At 46.1% G+C, this 25,743-nt stretch overlaps 1 protein-coding gene across 4 annotated transcripts in view; it reads left to right on the plus strand.

Annotated features, from left to right (window-relative positions):
- Positions 1-25,743, plus strand: part of ZNF862 (zinc finger protein 862) — a 33,446-nt gene that overhangs the window by 4,434 nt on the left and 3,269 nt on the right. For all 4 annotated transcript variants that reach the window (XM_006072238.4, XM_006072239.4, XM_025292074.3 and 1 more), the window contains exons 2-7: positions 2,301-2,412; positions 3,967-4,071; positions 5,562-6,259; positions 7,717-7,873; positions 20,900-21,007; positions 22,271-24,385. In XM_006072238.4, coding sequence (XP_006072300.3) covers positions 2,301-2,412; positions 3,967-4,071; positions 5,562-6,259; positions 7,717-7,873; positions 20,900-21,007; positions 22,271-24,385 — 3,295 coding nt within the window. The remainder of the gene's footprint in view (positions 1-2,300; positions 2,413-3,966; positions 4,072-5,561; positions 6,260-7,716; positions 7,874-20,899; positions 21,008-22,270; positions 24,386-25,743) is intronic.

Here is a 25,743-nt window from a genome sequence, read left to right on the forward strand (position 1 = left end):
TATCTAAACATTCAGCCCTGGCCGTGTTCTCCGTCCTTGTGGCACTCATAGAGTGATGGGTCCGGTGGCTTTCATTTTGCCCACCTGTTCCCTCAGGAAGGCAGGGTGGGTGGAATGAACAGGGAGCCCTGCTTGCCCTTGGTCACACACTCTGACCTGTCCTGGTCGGAACAGCTTGCCCTGTCGCCCTGGTGTGCAGTAGTCCTGGGATCTTCCTTCGTTATAATCTTGAGGGTTTTCTACCCACTTCCCCGCATTGGCTCTCCTTAGGCCATATCCTGTGTGTACCTGTTTCCTGTCTGATTGCCTGCTTTTAGTGGAGTCCATCCTGCAGTGTGCTTGCAGCAGTTTTTTGGAATTATAATCATATTTTGCTTTGGAAGACACTCTGAGAGTGAATAGTTATTTAAAACATACACATTGGCAGTACAATTCTATTGTTACTTTTAAAACTGTTCATTCATACATATTCATAGACAAAAGACTGGCAAGTTGCATATCAAATGTCAATACTAATTCTTTTTCATTGGGGAGATTGTGGATGATCTTAAAGCATTTTTTTTTGTTTTTGGGCTTTCTGTCTAAATTTTCTGCAGTAAATATTGATTTACAAGAAAAATGCTCAAATTATTTTTAAATATACAAATCAATAGTGACTTATAAGAATTACGTATACTGTTTTTCTCAAGAAGCTTCTTTGCTGAAGTTAGATATTTCATGTACTTAAAATTGGAATATAAAGTTACAGGCAAATTTTAAAAAATATACTATAATTTGCTATAAATGGAAATAGCCATTGGACTATTTGGACTTACCAAATAGTCCCCTCAGTGTTGTCACTTTGAAACGGCCGATACCCCAAGGATGTGATTTCCCAAAATGTTTTTCTTTGGGGGAGGGTTTTTTGTTGTTGTTGAGAATTTTATTTATTAATATTATTTCTTTGAGTAGCTGATAATTGTTGGTGGTACAAAATTTAAAAGGATAACCAGCAACAGATTCTGAGTGTTTTCTGATTATTTCTTTTATAACCACTTGGTTCATGGCTGCAATATCGTACTTCTCTGGGGCTATTGATACTTTTGTTTTTTACAGATTGTTTTCCTCCCTGCCTCACATCCATTTCCTCAGCTCCTTCTCCCCCTGCCCCCACCCCCACACCCCCATCTGTTTTGGACTCTGTCAGGTGTGAAAGAGCCTTTTGCTGTGTCTTGGTAGTCCAGTTGTTTGCTGACTCTAAACAGTGGAAAACCAGAATTCTAACTGGAAGCTCTGACCATGTGGGAAGGAGGCTCTTGCCATCTTGGAGCCTGTGTAAGGGGTCTGGCATTTGTTGGCAAACAGTTTTCCCCCAACTCTTGTTATTTTAGCCTTGCTGCCTTCACTCCCAGGCCAATGGTTCCTGGGGCGGCCAGGCCTGAGTCTCTCTCTAGAGAGGCTCAATAAATCCTCTGATTTACTGGTGTAAGTTGGGTTGTTCCTCAGTTTGTCTACTGTTGGGTGAGAATTCAGTTTTCTTGGATCTGCTCAGTTATTACTTTTTCATCTGTTTTTCATTTAGCACAATTATATTGCTATTGTCCCCTTGTTGTGTTGTCCATCCTAGTGGGTGTATCGTTTGGGGTTTTTTCATGGGAGAAGGGTGTCTTTTAAATTCACAGGAGGAAGCAAAATTCAGTGTACTTGTTGAACTTGCCATCTTAATCCAGAACTCCTTGAAACATTTTCTGAATTTCCTTGCCCCTTTCTGGTGGAACCGAGCTCCTTTACAAGCCCCATGGAATGTAGTTCTCAGTTTTAAAGCCTTGCCCATCTTGATCATTGAAACATTCACAGGCATCATTCTCAGTGACATTTGACTATTTCTAGAAACTGGATACATCTTCCTAAGTGAATATTTACCACGTTCAAGATTTTGCAAAAAGAAGCACTGTTGGTTGTTTCTGACGCACTGGCTGAGAAGTAATGGGTCCTGTGGGACAGCAGGCGAGGAGCGTGCAGGGAGAGGATTGTGAGAGTCCAGAGTCAGCCTTCGTTACAGCACTTTGGTTTCAGGGTGTGGCCCTCCCTAGAAGAAGGGGGTCTCGTTCCCTCTGTGACTTGCACTCAGTGGGGGAGAGCGATGAGGTGCACTCCTGTGTGTAGACTGACGGTGCCCCCTCCTCCAGTCTGATCTGTTTCCAGAGTAGATCCCAGTAGATCCCACCTCTGTTCCCAGGGTGCCCTCAGGTGATTGTGAACACAGCCGTGGAAGACTAAGGAGGAAGTTGGTGCTTACCTCGTGTCATTTTTCCTTCCAGGCTCCTGTGACGTTTGACGACATCACGGTGTACTTGCTTCAGGAGGAGTGGGTGCTGCTGAGTCAGCAGCAGAAGGACATCTGTGGTTCTGACAAGCTGGTGGCATCTCTGGGTATGGCTCCTGTTCACTTCCCCACAGCATTCCCAACCATGTCTGACTGTGACATGCTTGCGAATTGTCTGGAATCTGACCATTTATCCCCCAGCATCTTGACACTGTTTATCCACTCAGTCCTCTATCTGTCTTAACTGCCTGTGGATTCACACATCATGCTTTCTCTTCTCCACTTAAACTGGCCGAGAGAAGTGCCAGGGCTAGACCTGGATGCCTCAGCATTTCCCAGGGCGCCGGGGGCAGGGAGAGCCCCACCTGTGGACTGTGCTGCTGGAAGGTGGGTTTTGTTTCAGTGCCCAGAGGACACTGGAGGTGGTGGGCAGTGGTGGAAGAAGCCTCAGATCTGCAGCGTGGAAATCTGGTCTCAGTGCCGGCTCTGCCACAAGGCCTGGCCAAGCCCATTAGCCTTTTTGAGACTTGGTGTCTTTCTTCACAAGCTTTCCTTTTTCACAGGCTTGTTGTAGTGGTTTAATGAAATTAAACAACTTAAAAATTTGTGCCCAAGTAGATAGTTTTCATCTTTTTTATTTTCTGAATGTCCTTTCTCTCCTCTGTGGATAGACTTCTGGTACCATGGACAGAGGTGATTGTAGTTCATTGTGTGTTTGTGCATATATATTCTTCTGATTTCAATTTGATGACCATCACCATGCATTTCTTTACTTCTTTTCATCTTGGCCCTTGTCTAAGGTTTATGGGGCCAACAGTCTCAACTCTCTTTGGATGGAGGGGTTGCGTTCTTTGTGTCTACTAAAAAGTTTGAAAACTGATGATTCTTTTAAACGAGAAGTTGCAAAGTAGCACTGGGCCAGATTTGGCCTACACCTTTTTTCTCTTTTTTTTTTGGTTTGACTTCTTTAAAATGCTTAAATAAGGGGCTTTCCTGGGGGCTCAGTGGTAAAGAAACTGCCTGCCAATGCAGGGGGCACAGATTTGATCACTGATCCAGGAAGATCCCACATACCTCAGAGCAACTAAGCCCATGCACCACAAGTATTCAGTCTGCGCTCTAGAGCCAAGAAACAGCAACTACCAAAGCCCACCCACCCTAGAGCCTGTGCTCCGCAGCAAGAGAGGCCCCTGCTACGAGAAGCCTACACACCGTTAACTCAACAGTAGCCCCTGCTTTCTGCAACTAAAAAGAAAGCCCATGCAGCAAAGAAAACCTAGCACAGCCAAAAATAAATCAATAAAATTATATATTTAAAAAAGTACTTAAGTTAGTTGTCAGTATTTAGCTATGGAGGGGAACACATAGAAATAGGATTTCTGGCTTCTCTTGAAAACTGGGATGGTCTGGCCGTGCTGACCCTGCATTTAACTGATGGTCTCTCCTGAATTTGAGCAGCTGCCCCTACCTGGGCTCAGATCCACAGCCTCCCCTGCTTCCCCCTCCTTCCCCCACCCCCGCACTTGGTTTCCTCAGATTATTGTCTGGTCCCCCCAGCATTTGAGTTTGAGCTTCTGTTCTGAACCAATAGTTTTCATAACCTTTTTAACCTGTGTGACCTGGATTCGACCTCATAGTGCTTTTCTTTGTTCCTGACTCAGGATCAAATATTGCCAGCCCGGAGCTGTTCTATAAATTTGAGCAAGGGCCAGAACCGTGGCTCGCCAGTGTCCAAGGTCAGAGGAGTCACTTGAGCCCCAACCCAGGTGAGCATAGACCTGCCCCGGGAGGAGGGGTGCTTCGCTGGAGGGAGGGAGCAGGAAGCTGGGCCCCAGGCCTCTGGCCTCGTCCTCTACTTCTCCCTGTGCACCAGTTATACACGAGAACGCTGCTCCTCCCCCAGCAGTCACTTGATCTAAGACATGCACACCTCGTTCTCCGTGCTCTCATCTCCCTATAGTGCATTTCTACCTGAGAGTAGATGTTTCTGTATAGAAACATATAGTCTAAGTTCTGTGAAGACATGACTTAGTCTCATTTACCACCGTAGTCCCAATGCCAGGAAAGATGCCTGACAAGCAGTTGCTCAGTAGTTGAATGTGGAATGAACGGGTAAATGAATGGATAGCTGCTAACTCATGGGGATTGATGTTTGCTTTCCTCCTTGGATAAGCCTGTCCTCTTCAGGGACTGGCTTGGCCAGAGCCAGGCCAGATGGCATCTATCACCGTGTCTGACAGCATTAACCCAGCCCTTCCTACCGCAGAAAGGGGAGGTGGAGCTACTTCCTCCAGGAATGGAATCAGGGAAGATTGCTCTCCCTTGTGGCCTGTCTCAGATGGACCACACAGAGCCCTAGACTTCACAGACACTGACTTGTTTTGGTTTGTGTTTGCTGTGTTTAGCTCTTAACTTTGGACCTATTGAGTCTATTAGTAGATTTGTGCTTCCGGGATTGGTAATGGACCATTTTGTGGTCCAGTGGCCTGGAGCAAATGCTGTCAAGTCCTTGCCTGCTGGGCATCTGAACTTGTTGGTGCATGAGAGCAGTTAGAGGTGTCTAAGCTGCATTTCAACTAAGGCGTGAATAAAGAAACTTCTGGTTTAGCTTAAAGAAGAAAAATCTTAGTGAGGTCCTGGGAGTTTTCACCTCTCAGAAGGGATGTGGTGTGAGAGAGGGCTGAAGTAGCCCTCCCAGGGGGGAGGTGCTCCAGGATGGATGCAGCTCAAGGAGAACTCTCTGGGGGCCAAAATTGTCTGCCCAGTAGGGGGGTGGGGGGCGTTCTCTCACTCTGAAGATACATGAGCCAAGTGCAGATGCCTGTCTGGCAAGGGTATCAAAGAGGGGGATTCCTGCTAAGTGTGGAGTGGTGGTGTTTGCTTCAATTACCTCTTTAACCCTACATTCTCTGAGTTCAGTGTTCAGTCTCTAGTAAATAAGTCTGCTCTCCTGAAGGCTGTGCCACTGTCTTAGGCTGCACAGGTCAAATTGTGGAGCTCTCTTTTTGACCAGGTGTATCTGTCCTTTATATTAGGGAAAAAAAGGAACTTTTTCTTAAAGTCCATTTGTTTCTTTGGGGTTAGGCAAAGTGAGCCTAGGGGGCTGGGGGCCGGAGAGAAGAGAACAGGGACACAGTGGGTCACTTTGTGGCTATGGTTCCAGCTTTCATAGAACGTGGATCTGAGCACCTCTGAGTTGCAGTGACTCAACCTGTAGGATTTCAAAGAAAATTCCACCTGTCTCTTTTCTCTATAGGAAAAACCAAGATGGGCTTCATGGAGGAAATGGACATGCAGAGCCCATCCAGAGAAGCTGGACTCTACCTGCCTCCTCAGAAGGAAGCCTGTCTGTCCCACTTCAGCTCAGAGAGAGGCAGCCTCCAGGGAGACTGTGCAGGAAGAAGCAGCAAACCCTCCAAACCCCGATCCATCCAGAAGTCGTGGTTTGCGCAGTTCCCGTGGTTGGTCATGAATGAGGAGCAGACGGCTCTCTTTTGCTGTGCTTGCCGGGAATACCCATCTGTCAGGGACAAGCGGTCAAGATTAATAGAAGGTTATACCGGACCATTCAAGGTGGAGACTCTCAAATACCACTCCAAGAGCAAGGCCCACGTGTTCTGTGTCAAGGCCTTGGCGGCACGGGACCCACTCTGGGCAGCCCGTTTCCAGAGCACCCAGGAGGTGTCTGGTGATGTACTGGCCAGCCAGGGGCCCTTCTTCCCTGCAGATTATCCCATATTTTACCCCCCAGGGCCTCTGGGGGCCTGTGATAACGTGGCCCAGCTCCTGCCCAGCTCGAGAGCTGCCCTGGGGGACCCTGGAGGGAATGGAGCAATTCCTGCATTGTACCTGGATCACATCCCTGATTTCAGGCAAACAGAAATCGTTGATGACATCCGCAGTTCTTCAGATGATAACATTTTATGTAATGACTCTGCTGAACCCTGTGGCCAGGTAATATGTTTATAATGATGGCTCAAGGGGGAGGATTCCGTGCTGACAACAATGTATATTGCATGATGATGGTGGAACAATTCCATTAGCCACAGCTGCTGCTAACATTATCACGTTACCATAAGCTGCCATGCTTCAGCTGTGCCAGGTCTTATTTTAAGTGCTTTACATGTATCAGCTCCTTTACTGACCACAATAGCCCTACTACTATTATCTCCTTTTGGCAGATAACAAAACATATTAGTGGGGCCAAATACTCTAACTTCTGACATTAAGAGAACAGCTACATTCAGAAAAGCCATCTTTATCCAGAATCTAAAATGACCACAGAACTCCAGAAATAACCCACAACCATAAAAACAGCCACAGAGCTCTTAAATAATCAATGTAAAAGATATGTTTCAGCTTTAACTTTGGACTCATGTTTCTTCAGACTTTGTGTAATGTGTTTTTAATGCTGCACTGAAGGGGGTGGAGCAAGCGTAGTTGAACTCACTTTGTTGGGCAAGAGCTAAGATGTAGCCAGAGAACAAGGGCTCGTGGTGCTGCCCTCCCGCTGAGCCCCTGGCCGCCAGCCCAGGGCTCTCCTCCCAGTCCTGCTGCACTGATGGGACCCCCAGACTCCACTTCTCACCTCAGGCCTGTTTATCAAATGCAACGGGTTTAGTTTCTGATTCTTTGGAAAATTGCGCTGCAGGGAAGCTGTGTTAATTGAGGTCTCTGAGTAACCAGATCCATCCCCCTTTCTCAACTCCCCTCCACCCATATAAGCGGGGTTTTACTACAAGTCATTTTGAGCAGCCCCTTCTAGTATTCTGTTGAGAAGAGCTCAGACGTTCCTTATTCCTAACATTGTAGGTAAAGTTAGTAAGTTCGGATTTTTATGGAATCTAGAAAAGGGACAAAGCTCATTTCCCTTCATGTTCCTTCAGTGTTTAGGATTAGAAGATGATAAACAGGTCTAACCTTTTATAGCCTGAATTCCTTTTGCAGTAAAGTGTGTGTTAACCTAGTCACTGAACAGGAGCATCTTTACTTGTTGTTTTACTGCTCTTTCCATCCTGATGGGGAACCTCAGCAGCGGCTCAGAGGCAGCGGCCGAGGCAGCGGCCACCTTTGCAACGGTAGATGAGTAGAAGGTGCTCTCGAGGACGGGTGCAGCCACGAGGTTCTGCGAGACCCTCTTCCTCAGTGCCCTGTCCTTTCCTTCCCAGAGAGAAGAGGAAGGGTCTTCCCTTCCTTCTAGGATCACGGTGAGGTTTGTGTAGTTGTTACCTACCGACTCTGGGCCACACGTTTGCTCCTTTGACTTTGGTGGACAGCTGAATTCTTCAGAGAGCGTCTGGGCCTCTTGGCAGGCTTCCCAGGAGAAACAGGCCGTGAGCAGGATCCCCAGAGCATCATGCTGGGTGTCTGACGTGAGAGGAGTACTGAGTGCCTGCTACTCTTTGTTGCAGGGTCCTTCTGAGGAGGGGCTGTTGGAGGAGCTCCCGGTGGTGTTTGAGGATGTGGCGGTGTATTTCACCCGGGAGGAGTGGGGCGCCCTAGACAAGTGGCAGAAGGAGCTGTACAGAGACGTGATGCAGATGAACTATGAGCTGTTGGCGTCCCTGGGTAAAGATCCGAGAAGCCCCTCTGTCTGTGCCATCACTGGATATGGGGACCCGCGAGGGTGGCTCCGTTTGTCCTTGTCGTCCCCTTTCTGCCCTCTCCCTGCATGTAGGCAGAGAGCGATTAGATCTTTGTGTCTCAGAACTCTCCCTGCCTCGGGGTGCTGTGCTCTTTCTCCTCTTCATCCACCCGTCGTCATCCATCTTCCACCAAACACCTATTGAGTGCCTACAGTGTGCCGGCTGAATGGGCACGAGTCAGGGCTCTGCTTCCAAGAGACAAGCAGGTGTGGGAGAGACAGGCACTTTAATAAGAAACTGGAAAATAACACAAGCTTTGTAAAAGAGGTTCAGGAAGCACCCTGGGGCTGCTGCAGACAGTGGCTTAATGTGGCCAGGCATCCGAGGGATGGGTAAGGACAGGCTTTACAGAGAATGAAGTGCTTTAATTGCGCTGAAAACCAGGCGCAGGAGGAGGACAGGCTTCCAGACATGACAGAGCTGGGGACGGCGGGAGTGGAGGCAGGGAGGCGAGAAAGAGTGTCCGGCTGGACTCCTGGATTCCCACCTCTGCTTTGAGCCAGCGCTGCTTCATCCCGGGGCCAGCGGGGTGGGCAGGGCCGGCCCGGGTGTCCCTGGCCTATAGGCCCCGGAGCACGATCCGCACGCACTGCTGCCACCTTCCCGGAGCAGCCTGCTCTCTTGCATCTGCTCCTTGTTCTTCTCTTTGCCTCCTTTATCCATCAGGCAACCCAGATCTTCACATGGCACGAAAAAGACAACTCTTCATCTTAAACGCTGTTGTTATTATTACTAGCCTATATTGTAACAAAAGCCTTGCAGAACAGGCTGCTGTACCTAACTTAGGAATTCCACCAGCGACCTGGGTCATGACTTCTACAGAATAAGGAATCCGAGTATTTGTGGCTTACCTGGTGTCACGTCCCCGGCTCACAGCACCCTTTCCTGGGCACATGAGTATTTTCTGTACATCCTTGACCAATATACAACTTCTTATCATTGTTCACAGTTTTAAATGGCTCCTCAAATGTTGAGAAAGGATGTAAAAAATTGTTTCTTTCATGAGGACAGAGGTATTGTACTCGTGTCCTGGGCCAAGGCCTTTGAAGCATACCTTCAAAGAACATTACTACCATCCACAGTGTCTGAGAGAGCCAGTGAGCGAGGGGGAGAAAGAAACCAATCTCACAGGAAGTTGGTTTTTCCTTTGAAGGAATGAGCAGCAGTGGTGCCCTCTGCCCTCTGGGCCCCTGTGGAAAGTCATGGGGAAGACGGGGGTGACCGGTGGTACAGTGGTGTGTTTCCCATGGCATGGGCCTGACTTGGATTGTTGAGCTGGACCATGTCATCTAAGCATTTTTTATCCTTTTCTTTTTAACTTCTATATGTTCGGAAGTGGGGAAATCTTCAGTAAGTAGGCCTCTCCTCCGGGAGAACTGAGGTGCAGAAAGGGGCTACTGCCCTGGGGTGAGGCTGGGGTTGGCTCGGGTCAGCCCAGCTCAGGTCCTGGGTCTCTGTGGTCCGGTGGGCCTCAGGCTGCATCGCAGCACATTTGCGCTGTCAATTTCCTTGTGCTCTTTTCATTCGAGGAAACCCAGCTAGTTCTTTAGTTTCTCTTATTAGGACTTACAACTAGTAGATTTGTTCTTTTAGATTTTATTATTATGGTACCTGTTTTTTAAAAAGACAGTCTCAACTTGATGCAGTCAGATTTAATGTTAATCTGTCAGTTGTGCAGCAGTTAAACTGTTGTCGACTAAAGCTTTTCAGCTGGTAGTTTCCAGGTCAGGTTCAGCCTCCATGGCCCCACCAGTTGTCTTATCAATAGGACTGAACTTGTAGAGGACAGTCACTTTGATTATGGAGAAAAGAAGAGGTTTGTGCTTTGATTTTAGTGCTTTCCTCTGCCAACCTTTACTTTTGTGGACTTGCTCATTTAGAACTGTTTATCACTATGTAGAGTTCCAGCTGTTCTTTTATTTCAGTATTTTAAATTCTGGTTTCAAACTTTGGCCATATTTGGTGATATCTCTTGCTCCCCCCACCCCCCAAAAAAGAAAATTCAGTTACATTTCACTGTTAAGAAATTAATAGTTGTCATTACAGAAACAGACAAGCCAGTACAGGCACTATGTGGTAACCCTTGTTCTTACTAGTAAAGGTGTCATCGTATGCAGAGTAGCAGGTCACTCACTTCAGGTGTGCAGTGCCTTTTCTACAGGTGAGCTCATCAGCGACAGCTGGACCTCACAGCTGGGAGAAGAAGTCAGGTCACCAAGTGGAAAGAAAACTGAGTGGGAGAGCCCTCGGTGACATGAGCGGGAGTTAGAGTGGCTTATGTGTTGTTTGGGAGGCTAGCTGCTGCACGGTGGGCCGTATCTGGCCTCCCGGTGGGGCCCTGCTGAGCTAGAGAGAAAGAAGCAGTGCCAGGAGCCAGAGGGGCCATCTCCAAACCGGTGCGGGAGCCAGCCTGCCAACCCTGGGGTCAGAGTAGCCTGAAAGGGTCAGAATCTGTCTTTGCAAGCCAGGCCATTTTTCTGGACTTCGTGTGTGTGTGTGTGTGTGTGTGTGTGTGTGTGTATCAACATGCACATGCGTGCATGTGCTGTATTTATATCTCTTCAGTCACTTTTCCATTATTAAGACATGGAGAATCTGTTTGCAAATTCCCTCTGTTTCACTTGTTCTGAAGAGAACAAAAAGAAAAGGTTTTTTAGCACCATTTCAGCCATAGTTTCAAAGAGCTGTGCCTGGGGTTCAGCACTTATGGGGCCACTGCTGCGGGCAGTCAGAGGTGACCGATCCTCAAGGGAGCGTAACTGAGGCAAACATTTTCAGGGATATTCAGTCTCATGTACGATTTCAGTTAGTCTTTAAAAATATTTCTTCATAATTATGTTTTTTAAAGACCTTTATTTATCTGATTTTTTGGCTGTGCTGGGTCTTTGTTGTGGCGGGTGGGCTTTGCCTTGTGGTAGCTTCTCATTGTGGAGCACAGCCTCTAGGCACGCAGGCTCAGTAGTCGTGGCTCACCGACTTAGTTGCTCTTCAGCATGTGGAATCTTCCTGGACCAGGGATCGAACCCGGGTCCCCTGTATTGCAAGGCGGATCCTTAACCACTGGACCACCAAGGAGGCCCAATAATTATATATTTTTTTAATCGAAATAATTCTCATATAACAAAAAAATGACAGTTCCTGTCCCACCATTCTCTATCACCAAAAATTTTTAGCTGTTTTTTCCAGTAACTGGTTTCATTATGCCTAAGAAACACATATATATAGATATTGTTTTTAAAAGCACAAACTTCAGCAGGATGCATTTCTAAAACAGCTACATTCTTTTCCATCACCACTTGCTTGGGTCACCTCTTTGGGGATTTTCTTTTTTACCCTTTGCATTGTTAAAAGAAAATTCAGAGAGCTTTCCTGATAGGAATATTTTATTGAGGAAATTCATGAACTGGGAGACTTCACACCCGAAGTGGTTAAAAGTTTGGCTCTCAGCAGGTAATGCTCGGTTTATAAAATGTGAATTAAGGAGTATTTTTTTTATTGTGATTATATTCTCTCTAGGGTAGTAGCACTGTTTACTTTTTCTTGTGTGTAGCTAATTGTCTTAGAAGCTGTATAGTCACTCTGACATGAAAGAAACTTAAATCTTGTTTAAAACCAGAGTCAGCATTTTGAGGAAATTAGGACAGTTTAAGATTTGGTTATGTGGTTATGAGTGTTTGGTCCAGGGGTTTATTCAAAAGGTGGCCTCTGGGACTTCCCTGGTGGTCTAGTGGTTAAGACTCTGCCCTACCACTGTAGGGGGCATGGGTTCAATCCCTGGTCAGGGAACTAAGATCCCGCATGCTGAGGCCAAAAATAAAAGCAAATTGTGGTCTCCATTTTGGCTTTTTTATAGGGTGAAACCTTGAGTGGGGCCCATGACTTGTTACACTCAGGTAACAGGTAGGCCTCCAATCACTTTTTAGTCACATTTGTGCTTTCTAATTTTAATTAATAAAATGACCAATACTGTACTCTTCAAAACTGTCCTGATTAGGAGGAGAACTCTGGGAAGAGCACCAAGAATCTGTTTCCTTACCTGGACAACAGTTGCACTGGTAGAATCTGTCTCGTGTAGCTATTTTGGAACTCTGAAATCTGTCAGAGGCTTTCAGCTTACAGGGGAAGAGCTGGAAAGTAAATTGTGGTTAAGTTTGGTCAATTTCAGCTCTTAGCACAGTAGCAGCTGCCCTTCTCTCTCTCCTATCACAGCAAGCAGCTGTACTGCATGACTAGAGCAGGTTGCACAGAGTTGGCAGGAATTGGGGTGGGCCAAAAGGGCACTGTCCTCTAAATATCAGTCAGGGGTCAGTGCTCTGATCACCGACTGCTGCTTCTCATCACAGAGGTGCAGACCAAGAAGTAAGCGGCCAGTGTTGTATACCTCCCCTATTGCTGCAGATTCTTTCCCCTTTTCTTTTTCTCTTTCTCCTTTTTTTGGAAACCAGACATTAGAGACTAGGACATTCAAAACCATATAGGAGGAAAACTAAGACAGTGATTTTGCATGACTTAGGGAAGGACTTGAAAAGACCTGAGAAGACTTTAAGTTTACACCTCAGGCTGATATTTGGCACAGAGATAGCCTATAATGATTAAAAAATTAAAAAAATAATAATAATGGTAACCCAAATCAATAAAAACAGCAAACCTTGGGGACAGGGGAGAATCTTGATTTCCAGAGTTACCACATTATTAGATTCAAATGTCCAGTGTTCAACAAAAAAATCACAAGGCACACAAAGAAATAGGACAGTACGACCCATTCAGAGGAAAAAATTAAACAAAAACTGTCCCTGAAAAAGACCTGATGGCAGGTATACTAAATAAATAGTTTAAAACAACTGTCTTAAACATGCTCAGAGAACTTTAGGGAGATGTGGAGAAAGTCAGGACAGAAATGTATGGATAAAATGGAAATATCAATAGAGAGAAAACCAAAGAAGTATCCAGAAAGAAGATTGAGAGCTGAAAACTAGAACTGAAATGAAAAATTAACTAGAGGAATACAAAAACAGATTTGAGCAGGGAAAATAAAGAATCGGCAAGCTTGAGGATAGGACAATGGAAATTATGGAGCCCCTGAGACAAAAAAAGCCAAAGAAAAATGAACAGAGCCCAAGGGACATGTAGGAAACCATCAAGTGGACCAACATGCACATTGTTGGAGTCCCAGAAGGAAAAGAGAGAGAGAAAAGGAAAGAAAGAATGACTAAAATCTCCTCAGATTTGATCAGAGACATGGTGGCTCACACTGTAAAGAATCGGCCCGCAGGGTGGGAGACCTGGGTTCGATCCTTGGGTCAGGAAGATCCCCTGAAGAAGGGAATGGCAACCCACTCCAGTATCCTTGCCTGGAGAATCCCATGGACAGAGGGGCCTAGTGGGCTACTGTTCGTGGGGTTGCAAAGAGTTGTACAGGACTGAGCGACCTACACTTTCACTTTCACTTCATGAATACAAATATCCAAGAAGCTCAGTAGACTTCAGGTAAGATGAACTCATACCCACACTGAGACACACTGTAGTCAAACTTTCAAAAACAAAGAGAACGTTGAAAGCAGCAAGAGAGAAGTGAATCATCTCATACAAGGGACCTCAATAAGATTATAAACAGATTTAACTTCCAGAGGCCAGAAGGCAGTGGGCAGATATATTCAAAGTGCTAAATGAAAAAAAAAAGTCAACCGAGTCCCATATCTGGCAAAACTATCCTTCAAAAGTCAGGGTGGAATTAAGAGATGTCAAGCTAAACAAAAATTGAGGGCGCTCCTTACCACTAGATGTTCCTTGCAAGTAACACTCAGGGAGGTGTGCAAGGTGAAAGGAACGGACACTAGACAGTAACTTGAAGGCTTATGGAGAAATGAAGGTCTCAATCAAGGTAAATACACGGGCAGTTACAAAAGCTGCTGTTATCATAACAATGGTTGGTAACTGGACCTTTTGTTTCCTGCATGATTTGAGAGACGGGTACATTTAAAGGAAAAAAAAAAAAACAATTATTAATCTATAAGCTAGTATTTTCTAATTTTTGTAATTCCATATCTTATTTTCTACATAATTTAATACATTTAAAAGAATTACTAGTTTATGTTTTGGGACACATGTATATAAAGATGTAATTTTGTGACATCAGTGATGGAAAGTTGTAAAGGAGCAGTTTTTGTATACTATTGAAGTTAAGCTAAATTGAAATTAAGAGTGTTGGTACTTTAGGATGTTAAATGTAATTGCCATGTTTGTTGTTGTTGTATAGTCACTAAGTCATGTCTGGCTCTGTGATCCCATGGACTGTGGCCTGCTAGGCTCCTCTGCCTGTGGGATTTTCCCTGCAGGAATACTGGAGTAGGTTACCATCTTCTCCTCCAGGGGATTGTCCCTACCCAGGGATTGAATCCATTTCTTTTGCATTGGCAGGCTGATTCTTTACCACTGAGCCACCTGGGAATTCCTAAATGTAATTCCCATGTAACCAGAAAGAAAATAGCTATAGAATATACACAAAAGGGAATTAGAAAGGAATTTAAACGTTTTCACTACAAAAATAAACTAAACACAAAAGAAGACAGTGATGATGGAAATGAAGGGCAAAAGCCTAAGGCATATGGAAAACAAATAGCAAAATGACAGTCATAAGTCCCTTCTTATCAGTAATTACTTTAATTGTAAATGGGTTAAACACTCCAATCAAAAAACATTGTAGAACAGATGAAAACACATGATCCAACTATTTGCTGTCCATAGGAAACTAATTTTGTACCCAAAGACACAAATAGATTAAAAGTGAAAGCATGGAAAACAATATTCCATGCAAATAGTAATCAAAAGAGAACAAGAGTTGGCTATACAAGTATCAGAAAAAATAGACTTTAAATCAAAAAAATGTATAAGAGACACAGATATTATATATTTATAAAAGTTTCAATATAGAAAGAAGATATAAAATTATATATATAAACCTAATGACAGACTCTCAAAATTTGTGAAGCAAAAATTGCTAGAGTTGAAGGAAGTAAACAGTTCTATGATAATAGTTACAGACTTCAGTATCCCAGTCACAATAATGAGTAGAAAAACCAAAGAGAAGATAAAGAAATAGAGTACTTAGACAATAACCAACTAGATCTAATAGATATCTACTAGATACAGCACTCTACCAAAAAGTAGCAATATTCACATTCTTCGCATATGCACGTGAGGCATTAGATTATGTTTGGTAACAAATTAAGCCTCAATAGATTAAAAAAAAAATAGATATTAAACAGTATCTTCTCCAAATATAATGGGATGAGGTTAGAAATCAATAACAAAGAAAACTGGAAAATTCACAAAATTGTGGAAATTAAGCAATTTTAAACAACCAATGGATTAAGGAAGAGAATCACAAGAGAAATTAGAAGATACTTAAAGATGAGTGAAAACAAAAACAACATATCATTTTGATGTGGGATAGAATAAGTGGTGCTAAGGGGGATATTTATAGCTATAAATGCTTCCATTAAAAACAAGAAAGATCTTAAATCAACAACCTAACTTTACAACTTAAGGAACTAGGAAAAGAAGAATAAACTAGACCCAAAGCTGACAGAGGGAAGCAAATGATAAGGGTTAGAGCAGACATAAATAGACAATAGAAAAACAATAGAGAAAAATCAGTGGAAACAAACGTTGGTTCTTTGCAAAGATCAACAAAATTGACAAACCTTTACCTACATAGACTAAGAGGCACAAGCAACAGAGAAAAAAATAGACAAGTTGGGCTTTACGAAAACTGTAAAATTTTGTGCATCAAAGGACATATAACCCAGGAATTGTCTAGTGGTCCAGTGGTTAAGACTTTGTGCTCTCACTTTAGAGGGCCTGAGTTCAATCCCTGGTTGGGGAACTAAGATCCCACAAGCCATGTGGCATGGCCAGAAAAAGGAAAAACAAACAAACAAACAAACAACACATAAACCTAATACAAAGTCAGCACACACAATGGGAGAAAATATTAGCAAACCATATATCAGATTAGGGGTTAATACCAGACTATACAGAGACCTCCTAAAACTCAACAGCAATAAACCTGATTAAAAATGGATACAGAACTTGAATAGGCATTTCTTCAAAGAAGATGTACAAATGGCCAGTAAACACATGAAAAGATAATATCACTCATCATTAGGGAAACATAGATCAATGCTACAATGAGATACCACCTCACACCCATTAGGATGGCTACTATCAAAAAAATGGAAAACAAGTACTGATGAAGTTGTGAAGAAATTAGAATCCTTATGCCTTGTTGGTGGGAATATATAATGGTACTGTCACTGTGGGAAACAATATGGCAGTTCCTCAAAGAGCTAAAGAATTATGTGTGTATGTGTCAGTTGCTCAGTTGTGTCTGACTCTGCGACCCCCATGGACTGTAGCCCACCAGGCTCCTCTGTCCAAGGGATTCGCCAGGCAAGAGTACTGGAGTGGGTTGCCATTTCCTTCTCCAAGAATTATCCTACGACCCAGCAATTCTACTTCTGGGTATATATCCAAAATAATTGAAAGCAAGGTTTAAACAGAATAGCAGCAATATTTTCAGAATATTCTGAAAACAGAATAGCAGCATTATTCACGATAGCTAAAGTGTGGAAGGAACCCAAATGTCCATGGATGGATGAATGGATGAGCAAATGTAACCTATACATACAATGGAATATTATTCAGCCTTGAAATGGAAGGAAATTCTGACACATGTCAAAACATCGATGAACCTTGAGGACATGCTAGGTGAAATAAGCCAGTCACAAAATGATAAAAACTATGATTCTGTTTACAGTAAATAATCTGAAAAAGTACTTAGAATGGTCAAATTCAGAGAGGCAGGGACTTCCCTGGTGGTCCAGTGGTTAAGAATCTACCTTCCAGTTTAAGTGATGCAGGTGTGATGCCTGGTCAGGGATCTTAAGATTCCACCTGCCTTGGTGCAGCTAGGCCCATGGGTCAGTTTATGTCTTCAGTTTTTTCTAGGCCGGGGTTCCTGAGTAGTCCCACAACTCCAGGAAATGCAGGTCATATGTCATTTCCATTAGGCAGAGGAAAGAAGCCACCCCACTCTACCCTTCCCCATGGTAGTATGGGGGACTCACAGTACACCCAACAGCTCTTTCCAGAAACATCTCTAATACCCACCTCCCTGACCTCTTCAAGTCCAGTGTTCTGACTCCCTCTTGGTGGCGGAGCTTTGGGTTACAGCCCAGTGTTTCAGCCATTCTTTCCAAGTAGGGCTTCGGTGGTCTAGCTTTGGAATGGGGAAAGAGTTGGCTCCTATTTTGAGGGGGCCTTTAAAACAGGCAGACAGAACCACACTTTAATATCCTGTTGCATATATTTATTGCTATTCCTGATTTATTGATTTTAGATATTATCTATTGATTCCTACTGTGGAGGATGAAGATATGGCCCTCTTACATCACCCCAGACCCCCACTTCTCTTCCTTCCATCCTCTCAGAACAGGTATATCATACTTTTTTGGTTAATTCAATGTGAATTATTTGCCTAATTATGTATTATTTACTTTTAATCAAAGTGACATATGATGATGTTTCCTCTGCTGTAAGATTCCCCCCCCCCCACCCCGGAATTGAATTTTTTCTTATTTTTTATTTTGTTAGTTTTCTGTGCTATCACCACTTCTTCTCAAGTTCTCCCTGGAATTATACAACTCCTCAAAGAGTTTCTTCCACATGATCGAACATCCCGTGACTTATCTCACTTTTTTTCTGGAGATGTCTATCACTGAGTCTTCCGTCCCTCTGCTCTGCCTAAGCTAGTTATTCTTTAGGCCTGCTGCATATCCGTGGCCTTGGACTTTCTTTTGTCTGTCCCCTATTTCCCAGATCTATTGTTTCTTTTAGGTTTACATCTTCATTTTATTGGAGCACATCCTTCAGTAACTTTCTAAGAAAGGGTTCATGGGAGGAAATATTTTAGAGTATGTATGTCTAAAAATGCCCTTATTCTGCTCTCACAATTGATAACTTGGTTTGGGTATAGAGTTCCAGGTTGGATTTGATTATCTTCAGAATTTTGAAAGCACTGCTTTTAGGTTTTATAGGTCCTGTTGAGAAGTCTAATTACATTTTTATTCCTAAATCTTTGAACACAGCCTGTTTTTCCACTCTTAAAGGTTTTAAGATCTGTCCCAGTGTTTTGAAGTACTTAGTGCTTAATGATATAAATGTTTTTTCATCATCTTTTGTTCTAGGTATCTGGTGCTTCCCTTCCACGTGGAAACATACTTTCCAGTTTGAGGAAACATTTTTGTATTATTTCTTCCTTCCTATTTTTTATTTCTCCCAAGTCCTATTAGTTAGATATTAGACTTTCTAAATCAAGTCCCTGGTTTTGTTTTACTTTTTACTTTTTTTCCTGTTTTCTGCTTCTGTGTTTTTTCTTCGACTTTCCTAGAGATTTCCTCCATTTTATTTTCTAACAATTCTATTTAATTTTTAAAAATTTCTTCTATCATATTTTTAATCTCAGAGTCTTCATTGCTCTTTTCATGGATAACTATTATGACTTTTCTTGGTGGGAATATTCTCCTTTTTAGGGGAGGGATTGAAATTTTGTTTTGCTTCTATCTCTAGTTCCTTCCATTCTTTTTCCTTCTTGTTTCATGTTCACGGTTTGTCTTGGATAAATATCTTTAGGTTCATTCATATTTAAGAATAAAGCCTTAAAAACTGACTGGAATCTCTGTGTGCATGGTTGGGACTCAAGGGGTAGGTTATGAAAGGTTGCTGCTAAGCCGTGAAAGATGCTGGATTCTTGGCCTCCGGAGGAGAGGAATTCAGTCCAGGGCCAGTGATGAGGCTTAATTGCTCAGAGCTTTTGTGTAATAAAGTTTTATTAAAGTATAAAAGAGATAGAGAAAGCTTCTGACATGGACATCAGAAGGGAGCAGAGTGCCCACCTGCTAGTCTTTTGCAAGCTGTTTTATGTCTGTTAGAAAGCTATTAAACAGATAAGAGAGACACCGCAAGGCTGAGGGAGTTTCACCAGGCCCCTCTTCCACAATATGCATTTTTGAGATAGGATGGCCCCCAGCCATAAAACAATTGATATGAAATCAGCCCAAGGTTTGAGAAAAGAAAAAAGTTAGTCTTAGGTGGAACCATTTTGAAGAAAGGCAAATTCCAAAGCCAATACATAGTTTCATTAACATAGCTTAAGAAAAATATTTCCATAAGAAAAATGCATTGGTTAGCTCAAGGTTTGAGAAAAGTTAAGTTCAGGTGGAACCAGGTGTCGTCATGGCAACACAGAATTTTAAGAAAGACCGCCTTTTAATTTTGTATAGAGAAGGAAAAATCTGACCCTTGTAGTTTGTTTCCTCCTGCCGCTTAAGGGAGAGATAAGAAATGTCTGACACTTGCAGCCTATTTGCTCCATTTGGAGACCCCTGGCCTTCCTGCCTGTTAACCTCTCAGTTACATTCACTGTAGGGTGACCATCTGTGAACCTGGATGTTTCACTGAAACACCTTCCAAAGGCTGGATCCGTAGGTATTTTGGTGAGGGGGGCTGGGGAGGGGCAGGTCTGTTTCTCTAAAGAAAACTTGTAGTCTCCTGCATGGCTGTATGCCAAGCTGGTGTTCCTGAGCCCTGGAATACAACTTCTGGTCTGTAGGCTGTCTTCATCTATTTGCATTGCAGTGCTTCTCCTTCATCTTTCACTCACCCCACCATCCCAGGGCCTAGAACCTTTCTGGTTAAGTTTTTCTGTGGACTAATCTCTCTTCTCCTCCCCGAGGGAGGGTGGTGGTATTTTCCAGTTTCCTGGACTAGGTGAGAGGAGCTGGACTTGAACAGGTCTCTTCTTGGCCACCACCTTTTGCTGCTCCTGGTGCCTCCAGGTCCTGGCTCTTGTGGGGACTCTGAGGTCAGCCTCACTTTTTTCTCCTTGTTACCCCCTCTGCTGGCGTTTGGTGTTCAGCTCTGTCAGTTCTTCTCTTTTATCTCCTTTCCTTCTAAAGATGCATTAACATTTCTAGTGCAGTGTCTCTCTTGGGCTATTGCTTCTTTTTACTGTTATTATTCCTTTGCCCTCATTTAAGAGATGTTTTAAGAAGGATATGTGTTCAGTCTACCACAGATTAATAATCTATTATATTTTCATTAGTAATAATATGTGGGTACACACACACACACACGAACATATAAATATATCCCAATGATCTGAAGATGAATAGTGAAAATAGTCTCCCTTTACCTTGTTCTTCAGTCCCTCAACAGAAGTGCCCACAGTTACCAGTTGCTTGCATATGTCTTTCCAAAAAAGTTTATACACCCATTCACATTGATACATAAAAAGCATGTAAGTAGAGATGATGAATTTTATTTTAAATCAAGAGAGAAATTTTTTCACACACCCCTGAAGACTATTTATGTTTTCAGTAAAGGGCAGTGCTTAACCCAAAGACATGAGTCTCTTTGAGGCGGATTTCAGGGCCCACTGCTGGTGTAGACACAGCGTTAGGGGCCTTTCAAGTGCCCCGTGTAGTAGCCACCTGCACCAAGGCCAGCCATGGGTGTCTCTGAGAAGCACGTACAGGGGACAGTTGTTGGTGACCCTCTCCCACTTCTTGTGTGACTTTATCTTCCCTGTCTTCTTTATTTTTGGCCTCTGTATTTCTTCCTGTTTTCACCCTTTCCCCTGTAGATGTATGCAGCTGACTCATGGCTTCCATGTCTGGCCCATGGAGCTAAGGGATACCCCTAATCTGGCTGCCTTTTTTGGGTTTTAAGAATCAATTGGAACCCTAGACAGGTATGCTTTCATCGCACCCCTAGTTGAATAGATTTTATCAGGAAATACACCCGAGGCCTCCCCAGGTCTTTTGCGTGGGTTGCTTGACTTGATAGTCCAGGGCCGTGACGTCACTATGACTCTTTGTCCCTGAAACAGGGCCTGCTGCTGCCAAACCAGACCTAATCTCAAAACTGGAGCGGAGAGCTGCACCCTGGATCAGGGACCCACATGGGCCAAAGTGGGGGAAAGGCCGTCCTCCTCCAGGTGGGTCTTGATCTACCAGGCACTTGAATTGTCTGTCCGGGGGCCAGGCAGCTACAGCACGTCACACAGTGTCAGTTCAGCCACACTCGTGTGACTCTATTGTGCATGGGGCCCTGTGTTAGGCCCTGGGTAGAAAAACATGAATATGAAACTAACCCTGCCTTCAGAGCATAGAATAGTCTGAGAAACTGGGACTGTTTGGGAAAAGTAAGGAGCTTCGATGAGTGGAGGTGAAACCAGGATGGTGTGGTAGAGCTGATGGGGGAGATACGTGGTGGACACTGGTCATGAGGAGCCATGTGACCCACAGGCCGTGAGCCTCGCCTCCCTCCCCCTGCTCCTCTGTGTTTAGCGTCAACACTGCTGGTCTGTGGGAGTCAGCAGGTCTGCATATGTCTGTCAGTAACTTATTGGCCCCTAGCTACTGTGTCGGAGAAGGCAATGGAACCCCATTCCAGTACTCTTGCCTGGAAAATCCCATGGACGGAGGAGCCTGGTAGGCTGCAGTCCATGGGGTCGCTAAGAGTTGGACCGACTGAGCGACTTCACTTTCACTTTTCACTTTCATGCATTGGAGAAGGAAATGGCAACCCACTCCAGTGTTCTTGCCTGGAGAATCCCAGGGACGGCAGAGCCTGGTGGGCTGCCGTCTATGTGGTCACACAGAGTCGGACACGACTGAAGTGACTTAGCAGCAGCAGCTACTGTGTAAACCTCCATGCCCCCTTTGTTTCTCAGGCTAATAAGACTTATGGATGTTTGCCCTCATTTCTTTATGGTGCCTCGAAAGAGGATTAAGACCATCCAACAGCATCTACGGCCAAGGTGGTTAATTAAGCTTATGAGCATCTGATGTCACTTGATCCCAGGGTAGCTGTGTGGGTAGAGAAGGGGTGGCTGGCTGAAGCAACCATGAGGATTAGCACATAACCCATGGGGAGCCAGACTGACTTTCAGAGAAAATAATGGGAAAGGGTTTCAAGAGAAGCCACTCCTGGGAAGATCCCCTGGAGAAGGGGACAGCTACCCACTCCAGTATTCTGGCCTGGAGAATTCCATGGACTGTATAGTCCATGGGGTTGCAAAGAGTCCAACACGACTGAGCAACTTTTCACTTTTCACTTTCTGATTTCTAGAAAGGTGGAGCCCATCCATCTTCTCTACTTTGCATAAGGGGTACTTACTGAATTGGGGTGTCTTAGCTGATAGGAGGCTGCAGAGTCCTGGGCAGCAAAACCAAGCACAGTCTGATTTGCCCCAAAGGGAAAAAGAAGATGGTGGCCGTTAGAGAGGCACACACACAGGCCTCAGCTGTAGAGTCCTCGTGGCTTCCAGTTCCTTCTGTGGAGACGTGTACCTCCTACTGCAGGCCCCGCCTTTGTGAACTGGAGGCAGATGGACAGGCGAAAATCAAGAGGACTTACAGACCCCGCTCAATTCAGAGGTCGTGGTTTGGGCAGTTCCCGTGGTTAGTGATGGATCCCAAAGAGACCAAGCTTTTCTGCTCAGCTTGCAAAGAAAGGCCTAGTCTCCATGACAGATCATCCCGGCTGGTCCGCGGCTACACGGGCCCTTTCAAAGTGGAGACTTTAAAGTACCATGAAGTCAGCAAAGCACACAAGCTCTGTGTCAACACCGTGGAAGTCAGGGAGGACGCCCCACAGGCCGCCGCAGTCCCCGAGATCTCCAGTGACCTGATGGCCAACATGGAGCACTTTTTCCATGCCGCCTACTCGATCGCGTACCACTCGAGGCCCCTGAACGACTTCGAGAAGATCCTGCAGCTCCTCCAGAGCACGGGGACCATGATTTTGGGCAAGTACCGAAACCGTACCGCCTGCACGCAGTTCATCAAGCACATCTCCGAGACTCTGAAGAAGGAGATCTTGGAGGACGTGCGCAACTCCCCGTGCCTGAGCGTGCTGCTGGACGGCGCCACGGACGCCTCCGACCAGTCCTGCGTGGGCATCTACCTGCGCTACTTAAAGGGGACGGAGATGAAGGAGTCTTACCTCACGCTGGCCCCCCTCCACAGCGAGACGGCCGACGGATACTTCGAGACCATCATCTCGGCTCTGGACGAGCTGGACATCCCCTTCCGGAAGCCGGGCTGGGTGGTGGGCCTGGGAACTGACGGCTCCGCCCCGCTGCGCTGCGGGGGCGGCCTGGTGGAGAAGCTCCAGGAGATCCTGCCCCGGCTGCTGCCAGTGCACTGCGTGGCCCACCGGCTCCCCCTGGCCGTGGTCGACGCCTGCGGGGGCATTGGCCTGGTCAAGAAGTGTGACCGGCACATCCGAACCGTCTTCAAGTTCTACCAGTCCTCCAACAAGAGGCTGAATGAGCTGCAGGAAGGCGCGGCTCCCCTGGAGCAGGAAATGGTCCGCCTGAAGGACCTGAATGCAGTCAGGTGGGTAGCCAGCGAGAGGCGCACGCTGAACGCGCTCACCCTGAGCTGGCCCGCCCTGGCCAGGCACCTCCAGAGCGTGGCGGACGCGGGTGGGCAGGTTGGGCACAGGGCCCAAGGCATGCTGAAGCTGATGAAGGGCTTCCATTTCCTCAAGTTCTGCCACTTCCTCTTGGACTTCCTGAGCCTCTACCGGCCTTTGTCCGAGGTATGCCAGAAGGAGATCGTGCTGATCACCGAGGTGAACGCCACGCTGGGGCGGGCCTACGTGGCACTGGAGACCCTCCGTCACCGGGCAGGCCCCAAAGAGGAAGAGTTCAATGCTGGCTTCAGGGACGGGCGGCTCCACGGCATCGTGCTGGAGAGGACTGAGACGTCAGAACAGTGGTTCCAGGCAGACAGGGAGAGAGTGGTCCTGACGGGGATCGAATACCTCCAGCGGAGGTTTGACGCTGACCGTCCCCCGCAGCTCAGGAACATGGAGGTGTTTGACACCAAGGCCTGGCCAAGTGGGATGGCCCTGGCCAGTTTCGGGAATGACGACATCCTGACCCTGGCCAGGTATTTTGAGCTCTCACTACCCCCAGGATACAGCGAGGAGGCTCTGCTGGAGGAGTGGCTGGGCCTGAAGGCCATGGCCCAGAACCTGCCCTTCTCCATGCTGTGCAAGCACGCGCTGGCCCAGCACCGCCGCTTCCCCCTGCTCAGCCGGCTCCTGGCCCTGGTGGTCTGCGTGCCTGTCTCCACCTCCTGCTGTGAGCGCGGATTCAGTGCCATGAACCGGATCAGGACCGAAGAGAGGACCAAGCTCTCCAATGAAGTGATCAACATGCTTATGATGACGGCCGTGAATGGTGTGGCGGTCACAGAGTATGACCCCCAGCCGGCCATCCAGCACTGGTACCTGACCTCCTCAGGCCGGCGGTTCAGCCACGTCTACACCTGTGCCCCGGTGCCGCCCCGCTCCCACGCAAGTAAGTATGCACAGCAGAGCTCCTAGACGCAGGGACACTAAAGAGGAGAACCTCAGCTTCCCAGGCCCGCCCTGAGCTGACAGCCTGGTAGATTCCGCTCAAGTCAGCCGTCACCACAGATTTGCTCTAAGGGGTCACGTGCTTAACTGTTTGCTAGACCGGTGGGTGCTCAGGACAGGTCACCTTTATAATTCAGCTAGACAGGCTGGGCGCCCACACTGCAGGCTGCAGGGCGCAGCACTAAGAGCAGGAAGTTCCAGAGCCAGGCTGCCCATGTTCAAGTTCTAGTCGTGCCGCTAACTAGCATGTGACCTCGGGCAACTTAATCTCTCTGTACTTTGGTTTTTCATCTGCAAAGTGAATTAATGACTCTGGGAGATGGGAAGGGACAGGGAAGCCTAGAGTGCTGCAGTCCATGGGGTTGGGAAGAGTTGTTTACAACTTGGTGACTGAACAACAACAACAAAGGTGCTTAGAACAGTGTCTGGCGAGTAATACCCATGGTGTCCGTTAAAGGTTCAGCTATGACCAGGACTAACTCGAGGACTGGATGAGTGAGGGCAGGGACACCACCTTGTCATGGGCTGTGGGGACCCTGTTTGCAGCAGGAAGAGGTCAGTGCAGGTCAGAGGGGCTGTGAGGACCATGCTACGTGGAGGAGAAGGTTAGGGGTTTCAGGCAGGGGAGGGGTCCATGAGGAGAGCCTCTCAACTCGCTTGGAGGGCTGGGCCGGGACTAGGTTTGAGGGAAGTGATATTATCTTGGAGACCCAGTTACTGAAAGTCTTAAGCAAGAAATTTTCCTCTTTTCAAGTGTTCACTGAACAAAGAAAACCAGAGCTTCTCCAGGCTGTGCACGGGTCTCCGTCCTGTTGCTTCCACTCTCATTCTGTCTCGGGGTCTGTGGTCATCAGCAGTGGGCTGGCCTCAGGGCTGACAGGCTCCGTGGGGAGCAGGGTGGCCCTGGGCCTGCTGCTGGGTGGTGGGTGCAGGGAGGTGGGTGGCAGAAATGGGGAGAAGGAAAGAGGGTGCTTCTGAGATAGGGTCCTTCACCCAGCATCTGTTGAACGAGTTGCTCTTTGAGCCTGGCCCCCGGGGGTGGAGGAGAAGGTGCCCTCATCCATGCCCTTCTGCAGGTAGTAATCACAGGGCAATGGGACTATACCTCTGAAGCAAACAGAGAACCCAGCCAGATTTTATATAACAAAGCCTTCCTCCCCAGGCAGTTTCTCAGCCTTGGCACTGTGGACATTCGGGGCCAGATAGTTTTTTGTTGTGGGGGCCCGTCCTGTGCTCAGCCAACCCCGGCTTGCCCACTGCACACCCAGTGGTTACCAGCAGCACCTTCCCAGTTGTAGG

The sequence above is a fragment of the Bubalus bubalis genome, chromosome 8 (assembly GCF_019923935.1).
Source record: "Bubalus bubalis isolate 160015118507 breed Murrah chromosome 8, NDDB_SH_1, whole genome shotgun sequence".
Classification (NCBI taxonomy): domain Eukaryota; kingdom Metazoa; phylum Chordata; class Mammalia; order Artiodactyla; family Bovidae; genus Bubalus; species Bubalus bubalis.